The sequence below is a fragment of the Xenia sp. Carnegie-2017 genome, unplaced genomic scaffold (assembly GCF_021976095.1).
Source record: "Xenia sp. Carnegie-2017 unplaced genomic scaffold, XeniaSp_v1 HiC_scaffold_24, whole genome shotgun sequence".
Lineage (NCBI taxonomy): Eukaryota > Metazoa > Cnidaria > Anthozoa > Malacalcyonacea > Xeniidae > Xenia > Xenia sp. Carnegie-2017.
This window is the reverse complement of record NW_025813487.1, coordinates 1,595,184-1,605,715: the sequence shown is the minus strand read 5'-3', so window position 1 is coordinate 1,605,715 and position 10,532 is coordinate 1,595,184. Positions and strand designations below refer to the sequence as shown.

The window sequence follows — 10,532 nt, the reverse complement described above, 5'->3', positions numbered from 1 at the left end:
CTATTACACGATACCCGGCTACACATTACACAGAAAAGATCAAATCGGGAAGAAACGTGGCGGCATAATTGCGTATGTAAATGAGAAAGATATGGCTTCACGTCGAAGAGATTTGGAACTGGATGATCTTGAAACTTTCTGGCTTCAAATTTGTCCTCATAAATGAAAGAGACCGATTTTGATATCTGGTGTTTACCGTCCACCTTCAGCCAAAAAAGATTATAATGAGAGTTTGGGTAAAAAATATTGAAAACGCCCATCTCCAAAACAATGAATTGATTATTCTGGGAGACTTCAATTTAGATTATATTGATTTCAACTGTTATAAGAAACATTGTCTAACAAAGGCACTGAACAGTCTTGGATTAACGCAGATGGTAAATAGAGTAACAAGACCTGCCTCTGATGCGTGCTTAGACCATATTTATTCTAGTCATCCTGTAAAAATTAGAGAAGTAGCCATAGGTAAATCTGGACTTTCCGATCACCTTCCGGTCACCATCTTGAGGTGCTACAAAACCATAGATGCACAACGTAAACAACATTCCAAAATCAAATACAGAAATATCGACAAAATCAACAAATAGTCCTTTCTGTGAGACTTAAGAGAAGCCCCTTGGGATATCTCCTTTGTTTTTCGAGATGCCGATAACATTGTTGAATCTTGGTACAAAACCTTTAATGACATTCTTGATAATCACGCACCTTTAAAGTTCAAGAGTGTGAAGAAAATCAATCAGCCAAAATGGTTCACTAATGATCTATACAACGAAATAAATAAACGCGATAATCTTCTAAAGAGGACCAGGAGAACACAAAATGAACTAGATTGGTCTGCTTTTAAACTGATTAAAAACAAAGTGACGAGGAAACTAAGAAATGCGAAGGAACAGCACTTTAAAACTCAATTCAGTAAAAGTCAAAAATGTCCAAAGAAACTTTGGTCTTTAATTAAAGACCTATCTAAAGATACAAGGAATAATGACGACTCCGTCCTTATTGCTGACGAAAACAACAACCTGATAAAGGATGACCATTCAATCGCTGAACGCTTTAACCGCTTCTTCGCTGATGTATATAAACGTCTTATAAAAGCGGCACCTATACTTCATTATGATGCTCTTCCTGGTCCACCAGACAAATCTAACAGTCAAATTGAGAACCTTATTCCGCAAATAACTACTAGTGAGGTTAACGATTATACCTACACACAAAGCCACGGGAATTGATGGGCTTGGTGCCAGAGTTCTAAGGATTGCAGCTCCTAAAATATCATGCCCCATAGCTAAAATTATAAATCACTGTATTGAAACTTGTACATTTCCCTCACAATGGAAACTAGCAAAGGTTAAACCACTATTCAAGAATAAAGGAAACAAGCAGTTCTATTGATGTACAATATGATAAAATATTATCAACATTGACATGTCAATTGATGTACAATATGATACAACATTATCAACATTGACATGACTATTGATGTACAATATGATACAATATTATCAATATTGACATGTCAATTGATGTACAATATGATACAATATTATCAACATTGACATGACTATTGATGTGCAATATGATACAATATTATCAACATTGACATGTATATTGATGTACAATATGATCAACATTGACATGTCTATTGATGTACAATATGATACAAAAATATTTTGTTCATCGGAACAAAACTTACAGCTTGACTTTCCATTCTCTGAAACACAAGACTTATCATTTGCGTCAGTGTTGCCTTTGCTGTTGTTTGACTAATAAGACTTTTACTGGCAAGGTAAATGTTGTAAACTGTTCTAACTGCTTGAAGTTAAGCTCCTTCATGCATTTCTCAAGTACTTGATGTAAGAGCTGTTAGAAGAGCCTGTAAATATAGATAATAAAAACATACACATTATAAAAATCAGATCATTTTCAACTGTCCACAGTTAACACATAACCTTTTTTAATCTTGTTGGAATCCAATTATTCAATGTGATATTTAAAAAACTCATGGCACAAAAAATGTAAAAAAACATAGGGATACATATGTCATTACCCTCTTTAAATTCCTTAAGGATAAATCATTTCTCTCATTAAATACTTTAACAGTTTTACATTACTTTTTATAAATACCTTTATAATTTGTATTTGAACGTTTACATCAGTATTTATACCTGTAAAGCAAGAACAAATAGTCTCGATAACTCTGTCATTTAAACGCCTCTCTGGTTCAATGGAGTCTGGTGTATCGCCAACAATTTGACCATAAGCAATGAGTTTCTAAGAACAAAGAATGTTTGAAATACTCCAATTTATAGAAGCAAAATACATGACCTATATTTGTGAAGGAATACAAAATGGTGGTGAAAAGACACATGTGAAGTTGTGAGGCTTTGGGGATGAGTACTGTTGATACATAAGAATAACAATATTAACACTTTTTAAAAGAAATTTATGAAGTAACAAACAAAAGAAAATACTGCAGGAACTTATTTTATGCTATCAAATTGTAATAACTTAATAACAATGCAATGAAAGAGTTTATAATATTAAATCTATTTCTTACAACTAAAGACTCCAAGTGTCCTAACACATCAAACAAAAACAACTTACTTGTATACAGTCAAGTGCAATGGTGACAATCCTGGCACATTTTGTTTGACAAACTAACTCAATAGGAAGAAAATATTGATCTGCTGTAATGAAAGTTTGCTGACCAGGTAGTGGAGGTAGAGTTGCAGAAGAAACATTCCTGAAGATTTTATTATAAATAAATCAAACCAACATTCTAGTTTATAAATCTAACTTTTGAACAATAAAACTTAGTAAATTTGTGCGCATGCGTAGTCTGGATATAACTGTGAATTTGATTCAAGGTTAATAACTCATTTTGGTCATGTTAAAATTGGAAAATTGGAAAGAAAATTGGACAACTTTACATAGTTAAACTTACCCTGTAGATTTTTCATTTCCTTGAACAGCGTTTATTTCCTCTAGAATAGATCAAAATCATAAAGCGATCATTTTGTAAAGCAACATTCCTGAACACAGCAGTACATTATGTTCATTGCACATGTTGACATAGATTTCTCCATAAACATATATACATATAACTCAAGCAGAAGAACATGAACAAGCGATTGAAACTAAAAAATAACTGTTTGCCACGTATAAAAAAGTACAAATCATACACTGAGCAATTTTAAAGATACTATCGACCCAGGTTTGAAAGTAGTCTTCTGCACACCGGAGATTTTTTTTAATAATATTATTGCACACCAGGCATATTTGGGCGTGGCAAAATTCCGCCATATTTGTGGGCGTGGCTGGGTAGTTCGATGATGCATGCGGTGCTGAGTATTCCTGAAATAACGCAGTAGTTAACATTGTTTAAGCTCTTGCGTGTTTGTTGAATAGTTTACAATGGCAACAAGCATTTACAATTACAGTGTACATTTACAGTGTACAGATAAAGTAAAAACTAAAAGATAAAATATCGCATTTAAAACTATAAATCCTTGAGTGAGTTCAACTCCGTCATAGTTCACCAAAATCATTTTCATGCAAAACATGTGGACATCGAGGAGGCTCATGCCTCACTCTATCCACAACTTTGCTCACTTCAAAATTTGAAGCTCTGTCTTCGTTAAAATATGGTAGCCGATGCTTTGGTAGCTTATAGTCTTCATCATCGTTTGTATAAATTTCTGCAATGGCTCTCATGGTACGAGGACATGAAACGGGATGGGGAACGCACCAATCTACTATAGATGTATGAACCAAAACCTCATTAGATTGGCCTCCAGTTTTCTTGTGAGTACCCATAAGACTATAAAATCCTTCTACTATAGCCTCACAACCACTTGTGGAAAGAGCTACGTCAAGGGCAATTCACATTTCTCGGCCAATTGACTTTATTATATCTTCATTTGTGTACATGCTGGTGTACACAAATTCTTCGTTGATCCTTGCTTTCACTGCCTCCCGAAGAAAATTTCAGAGTAAACCACAAATCTAGTGCAGGATCCTCAATGCATTTAAGGAAATTAGCTGCTCCTTTTCAAATTCTGTCACTGGTTGGTCCTTTTCATCGATGAACATATACGAACGACAATTACCAAGACCTTCCCAGACCATTCTCATCACAGTTTCTTGAAATTGCTCCAAGAAACTATCACTGTTATGCGGCAACAGTTTCAGTAATGGTTGGTCGTCTAGTAGCTGCATGACATGAGGCAATTGGCAAACATTCCTAAAACATGAAGATGTAGAAAGATTAGGTAAGAGTGTCATGTGATAAAGATATTACACATAGTAATGCCAAGATTAATATTCCCAAAATATACTTGAAAAAATCGGCAAACTCCCTTTTCCCGTGAAGATCCCAAAGATGTCTTCCAGCCCTGCTGACTTTGATCCGCCCATTCGCGTGAGAAAAATGATAAAGAAGCTTTATTAGTCCCTCAATGTCAAACACAGCTTCTAACTTAGTGATGTTGTCGATCTTAATGTTTTTGTAGCGGGATGCCAGACACATTGGATTATCTTCTGTGAGTTGATAAAGACCATCTAGGCAATCATTTGGTGATCGTGCCTCCCAAGAAATAGTCTTTTCTTATGTTGTTTCCCAGTCTTGTCTGTAGACGGTCCTTCCACGAGTTGCTCACTGTCATTGACTACGAGCCATCCTTCGTAGACTTGTATTCCTTGAAACAAACATTCTTCAACTTCTTTTGTTAATTCTTGCCAATGTTTTGCAAGTCTTGGCAACAACTTTTCAGCTGGTTTTACAACATCTCCGTCCTTAAGTCGCTTTAATTCTATCCTGATATCCTCCAAGATATCAATGACTATCGGAAACCAAGCAACAACTTTCCAGGGAGGCACGTTTAAGCTCTGACATTTGATCATTAACGAAACAACTGGTTGAAACACATCAATTATTCCACATAGATCTATGGCAAAATCTTGACCTCTGAGTTGTTTTTTTGTCTCCTAACAATCATCCTTTTTATCTTCTCGATTTGCACTGTATGTCGTAAATAAAGCGGGATAACTATTGTAAGTTTTCTTCCATTGATCGAAAGCAGAACTGGAAAATCGCGTGGTTGCATATGCAGTGGCGTAGCTTGCGGCTGGTCGGGCCCAGCCCGACCAAATATTTTCCCAAAAATGAAAAATTTGTTTTCTTTAAAATTGGATTTGCGAAAATTTTAAATTCTGCGACTCTTTTTGGAATAATCCACAGTCTATTAGTGTAATATTTGTCAAATTGCGTCGTTATTAGCAAAATTATCATATTTTTAAACGTTACTTAGCAACAATGACTAGTGCATTTCTAGTGCCAGGCAATACGCAGTTTAGTCGGGCTCTGAAAATTCAGCCTGACCAAGTTGTAAAATCTATAGTGGGTTTATCTGCAATCTGATTGGTTGACAGCAACCGAGCAAACTCAAATCAGTGAACTCCATATATATATATATCTGGAATGATAACGACAATACATTTTATAGATATAAAATTGAAGCCAAAGTCCTAGTCTCTTGCGCGGTTTGTACGTCAGTTCCAGTCCTTCAAAGTCGAATATTCACGCGGTTTGTACGTCAGTTTCATTCCCCTGAGTGCCAAACATACACGGCCAATATAAATTTGAATACAAATTGCAAAAGCATAAACATATAAACAACATCACGACAAACAACACACGAGGCCAACTCCTCGAAAAAGGTTATTTTTTACAGCTGAAACTTTACTACAGTGAGTTCGTTGTAACTTACAATTTGTTACGAGGAAAAGCCAACTGAAAATTACACTGTATGCTAAAAAGACAATACAATAAGACAATATGACGAGAAAATATTCAAGCAAAAACTTTTCTTTCGTCCGAAGGTAAATTTTCAAACGGTGTCAGACAGTGTTTGTCTTTTGTGTCATTTAAGTGGATTTAAAGATCTGTTTTTCCGAAGAAAAAAGAAACTTGAATATCCAGTTTCATAAAAAATATTGAGTCTATAACTCGCATTTTTACTTTTTACAAAGCGATTGTCATTTTCATCGATTTTGATAATGTTTCAAGTACTAAATTGTTGTCATCTCGATATCATTAATTGAATATCCTTAAAGACTTCGATATATTTTAAAGGAAAACTGCAGCGTAATAGCAGATCGGCTAAGTTCACCTGACCTTGCTTTTCGATTTATCACTTTGATTCACTTTCCGTGAACCTTATCATTTCAAAAATTTCGTTATGTTTACGCTCTGATAAAGATCCGAACTCTACCATTACCAAGGGACAAATGATTTTAAAAAATTTAAATGAACACGCGAGAGACTAGAGCCTGACGTGTGATGACGAATGATGACGACAAATATTTTTTTGGCTTCAATTTTTGGCTTCGGTTATCATTCCAGTTATTCAAATATCGAGTTCACTGACTCAAATGCGCTGTTTCGCAACATCTAGTCGGGCTCATTGAGTTCTATAATAACTAGAGCGGCTATCTCAAGCGCGGCTTTAGATATCTGATGACGCCAAAAAAATGGCGGATTTCGTCCTTTGCCGCTGAGATTTACCGAAATTGACCGCTTTTCCGAAAATTTCACAATTTCCCACTCCCTCCTGAGGAAAGAGCGAAGAAAATGTATGTGTGTATTTGGGATTCGGCAAGCAATTTTTTGATGAAAATGAAGGTAAAAACCTTAAATTCATAACAGCGAGTGAACTGTGGTTGTCAGTTATCTGCTCCTACGAGGATGCATTTATAACTATCGACGAAAGGCCTATATGTTGGCTACACATGTATGAATGCAGATGTGCGTCGTTTTCTTACCAGCGTCAAACTTGTTTGATCGATTAAACTCTTTAGTCTATACAAAAAAAGTATATCATAGTTCATCTCCACGGTTCACTAGAGAGAAGTTAGCTTATTTGTTATCATTGCTATTTTGCTTTTTTTCATGCAATGGACAATGGCTTTTTTCGCGACAATTGTAGGATTTTTACTTGTTTCTTTAAAAAAGTACATATTAAATCTGGATATTTACGGATTTTCTATAATTGAGTTTCATATGAAATTTCAAAAAGACTCAAGTCTGCATAGGTTTGGTAAATGAAAACAAACAATATTGTATAGAAATTACTTTAAGTAACCTTTTTGTGATGTCTGAAGTGCAACTGCATCAAATACTTGTAAAGTTGTAGCACATTTTGATTTTGTTGTATTGATATATGAATTGGGCAAAATGCAAATAATCATCAAAACACTTATGCTTCCAATGGTGTTTATAATTCATTTGTAGTTTTAATACTTCTACCTTTCTTTTTCACTTTGTTTTGTTTTTCCTATATTTGCAAATAAAAGTGCACTATAATTTGAATGATTAACACAGTTTTCACCTCAATAATAAATTTCATAAGCAGTTGGTAGTGCATTTTGTAGATATGCCATAGCAAGACAATATAACCAAATGTATTAAATACCTATAGTGTACTTTTATGCTAGAAGCTTAAAAGCTTTTTAGAAATAAGAAAGTTATTGGATTATATTACCTCTATATCATCAATCTCATGATAAGAAATAAGAAGCAAAAAATTTGTAGAAAAGCTTTGAAAAGTGAAAAACTTTTCTTTAAAAAAGCAGCAATTTTGCATATGATATATCTCCATTCTGTATTCTAATAGGTAAATAAGCTCAAATTTTTCTTAAAGAAATATAAGAAATATATAAGAAATATACAGTACAGTAACTATAAAGTTTTCATCACTGAATCTTTAATGCTTCAGTATAGTGCATTAGATATTAGTAACATTCAAACAACACTCAACTAAAATATTTTGATAAAGATATGACATGATTTAAACATTAAGTTACATAAAACCCAATGGCTTATACAGTTTGAAGCTTCACACCTGCATCGAGTCATCATCAATCTCAGTACAAATGTTTACATAGACACAAACTTTATGGCCTTCCATTTTACATGTTTGTGAATTGACATTTCATTAAGCATCAAAACACACAAAACCTTCTTGCCATCTTTCTTTGGATCATGAACTTTAACCTTAAAGCATTCAAGGCATCCTTAGTGAATCCATTGTCTCCATCCATAGAATTTGACCACGATCAAATTAAATAACTCTGGATAGGGCAGACAATAAATCAATTATCTTTACAGCATTATCATTTTTTAAGACTCTGCCTGGTCAATAACATCTTCCAGTCATCTTTACTCCTTGATCTTCCCTGCATGTTGTCAGCAAATAGAACATAACAAGCTCTGCTCCAAATCATGGGTACCGTTGGGGCTGATTATTTCCTTTTGATACTTACAGAGTAAAATGTGTGCAGGGTCTTTTTTGCTTTAGGGAAACTATTTTGCAAATAAATGGGTAAATTTACAATTTCATGCATTAACAAATGACAGAAAAGTATGCAGAATTTTATAAACAAAAACAGGAAAACATCAGTATATTTGGCGTTCAAGTCAGTCTTAAAAAATACGATCTTTAATATGTATTTTATGGCTTTTCAAGTGCATGTATAATTGCTTTTCAATCGTTGACGGACTAACAAAACAAACAACTACCTCACCTGTGAGAAGCGATATGTTCTTTTTTGTGGAAACTAAGACATCAACAAATGAGCGATTAAAGTGTTGGCATTATAAAAGAAATGCCAAAAAAGAATCGTCACAGAATATGGAACTAACGATATCCATATTCTGTGATATCGTGTTTGTTTTTGAAAAATTCTTTATAATTTACTATAGACACCAGGGGGAGGTCGAGAATATTATTTTTCTGCAAAGCGATCATTTCAGCGGAAATACGTCCTTTGGCCGCCATTTTTTTGGCGTCCTCGCCCCAGTAAAGATAGCCGCTCCAGTTATTATAGAACTCAATGGTCGGGCTCTGAAAATTCAGCCCGACCAAGTAGTAAAATCTATAGTGGGAATATCTGTAATCTGATTGGTTGAGAGTAGCTGTAAACACACTCAAACGTTTAACAACATCTAGTCGGGCTCATTTTCAAAAGCGTGACTTGAATTTTGAGCTTTCGAATATACGTTCGGAAATCGTGATAACTTACATTACAATGGCTTCGGATAATGAAATCGATATAATAAGTGAACTACAAAAGAAACCATTTTCTGTTCGACAATCAGGCAAGCGAAATATACTCGTAAAGCAGCGGCCAATTCCAAATTTACAAGCGACTACAGGCAATAGAAGCTTTCAGGAAAGTTGGTACTCGAAGAAAGATTGGCTTTGTGGTAGCTCAGAAAAGAATGCATTGTTCTGTTGGCCTTGTCTTTTGTTTTGCCCTGGATCGTCATCTTCATGGACGCAGACGGGATTCAAAAACATGAAGAATTTCCTATCCGATTGTAAGAAGCATGAGAAGGCAAAATCACACATGGGTGCTTACAAGACCTGGAGGACCTACGGTTTTCAGCCTCGTATCGACTGTCTCATGTCACAAGCCAGACGTGAAGAGATTCAGCGTCATAACGAGGAGGTAAGGCAAAACAGGGAAATGTTGAAAACCATAACAGAAGCTGTTTTATACTTGTCTGTCTAGGCAAGAGCTTGCATTTAGGGGGCATGATGAATCTAGTGGAAGCTTGAATAGAGGAAATTATAGAGAGCTACTTGAAAGTTTTGCCAAGATGGATTCTGTTTTTGAAAGGCGATTACATGGCAGGCTTGCTGAAACCCACCTTGCTGGGGGAGGGCGGTTTACTGGAGTCTCTCCTGATATTCAGAATGATTTGATTGATTGTCTTGATAAGATAATAGAGGATGAGATTTTAAAGGAAATAGATTGCTGCACTTTCTTAAGTATACAGGTTGATGAGGCAACTGATGTTTCTACCAAAGAACAATTGAGTGTAATTGTTCGAATGGACAAAGGGGAAAGTGTCATTGAAAGACAGCTTGGGTTTGTTGATGTTAGTTGTGATAGGACTGCAACTGCTATATCATCAGTGGTTAAGGGTAAGTTAAGTCAATATAATAATGTGAAAGAAATTTATTGGACAGACTTATGATGGTGCATCTGTTATGTCTGGTCATCTCAATGGTGTTCAAGCTCAAGTTCAGCAGGATTATCCTTATGCTCAATTTGTTCACTGTGTTGCCCATAGACTAAATCTAGTATTATGTCCAGCTGCATCCTCCATTTCACCTGTTAAGATTTTCTTTGTTAATATTAGTGCTTTCTGCACCTTTACTAGCAATTCCCCCAAAAGAAAAGCTTTACTATCATCCCATAGGCTTGAGTTTCCTAGTCCTGGTGACACAAGATGGTATTATAGGGCTCATGTCATCAATGTCTTGCATTCTAACTATGAGAAACTGATAGACATATTTGAAAATCTTACTGATAATCCAATAGGTTGGGATGATGAAACGTTAAGTAAGGTTACTGGTTTACTTGGCTACCTTAATGGCTTCTTGTTTTGTTTCTTGGTACTTGTTTTCCATAGAATTCTTGAGCAGTCATCCATACTTTATTCTATCTTGCAAGACAAGGACACT

The 10,532-nt window shown here is 35.1% G+C and overlaps 1 protein-coding gene and 2 long non-coding RNA genes across 4 annotated transcripts; all 3 read right to left on the bottom strand.

Moving 5' to 3' along the window:
- Positions 1 to 261: 261 nt before the first annotated feature.
- Positions 262 to 770, bottom strand: LOC124451378. The gene is made up of 2 exons (XR_006950435.1): positions 706 to 770; positions 262 to 511 (listed from the first exon to the last, which is right to left on the bottom strand). It is a non-coding gene; the product is annotated as an uncharacterized LOC124451378 (long non-coding RNA).
- A 923-nt stretch (positions 771 to 1,693) lies between these two features.
- LOC124451664 lies at positions 1,694 to 3,174 on the bottom strand. Of its 2 annotated transcripts, none has more exons than XR_006950607.1 (4): positions 2,945 to 3,174; positions 2,605 to 2,743; positions 2,125 to 2,271; positions 1,694 to 1,873 (listed from the first exon to the last, which is right to left on the bottom strand). It is a non-coding gene; the product is annotated as an uncharacterized LOC124451664 (long non-coding RNA). The 2 variants fall into 2 exon arrangements; XR_006950606.1 differs by having other exon boundaries at positions 2,166 to 2,271; positions 2,945 to 3,173.
- Positions 3,175 to 4,005: 831 nt separating this feature from the next.
- LOC124451252 lies at positions 4,006 to 4,902 on the bottom strand. The gene is made up of 3 exons (XM_047001878.1): positions 4,672 to 4,902; positions 4,338 to 4,585; positions 4,006 to 4,243 (listed from the first exon to the last, which is right to left on the bottom strand). The coding sequence occupies exons 1-3, from the start codon at positions 4,900 to 4,902 to the stop codon at positions 4,006 to 4,008; spliced, it is 717 nt and encodes a 238-aa protein (XP_046857834.1).
- Positions 4,903 to 10,532: the final 5,630 nt, after the last annotated feature.

Coding starts and splice junctions, on each gene's coding strand:
- LOC124451252 (XM_047001878.1), bottom strand. CDS start 4,902: ATGATCAAATGTCAGAGCTTAAACGTGCCTCCCTGGAAAGTTGTTGCT. Junction 4,586..4,671: donor AAGTCTACGAAGGATGGCTC/GTAGTCAATGAC, acceptor ATTTCTTGGGAG/GCACGATCACCAAATGATTG. Junction 4,244..4,337: donor GAGTTTGCCGATTTTTTCAA/GTATATTTTGGG, acceptor TTCATGTTTTAG/GAATGTTTGCCAATTGCCTC.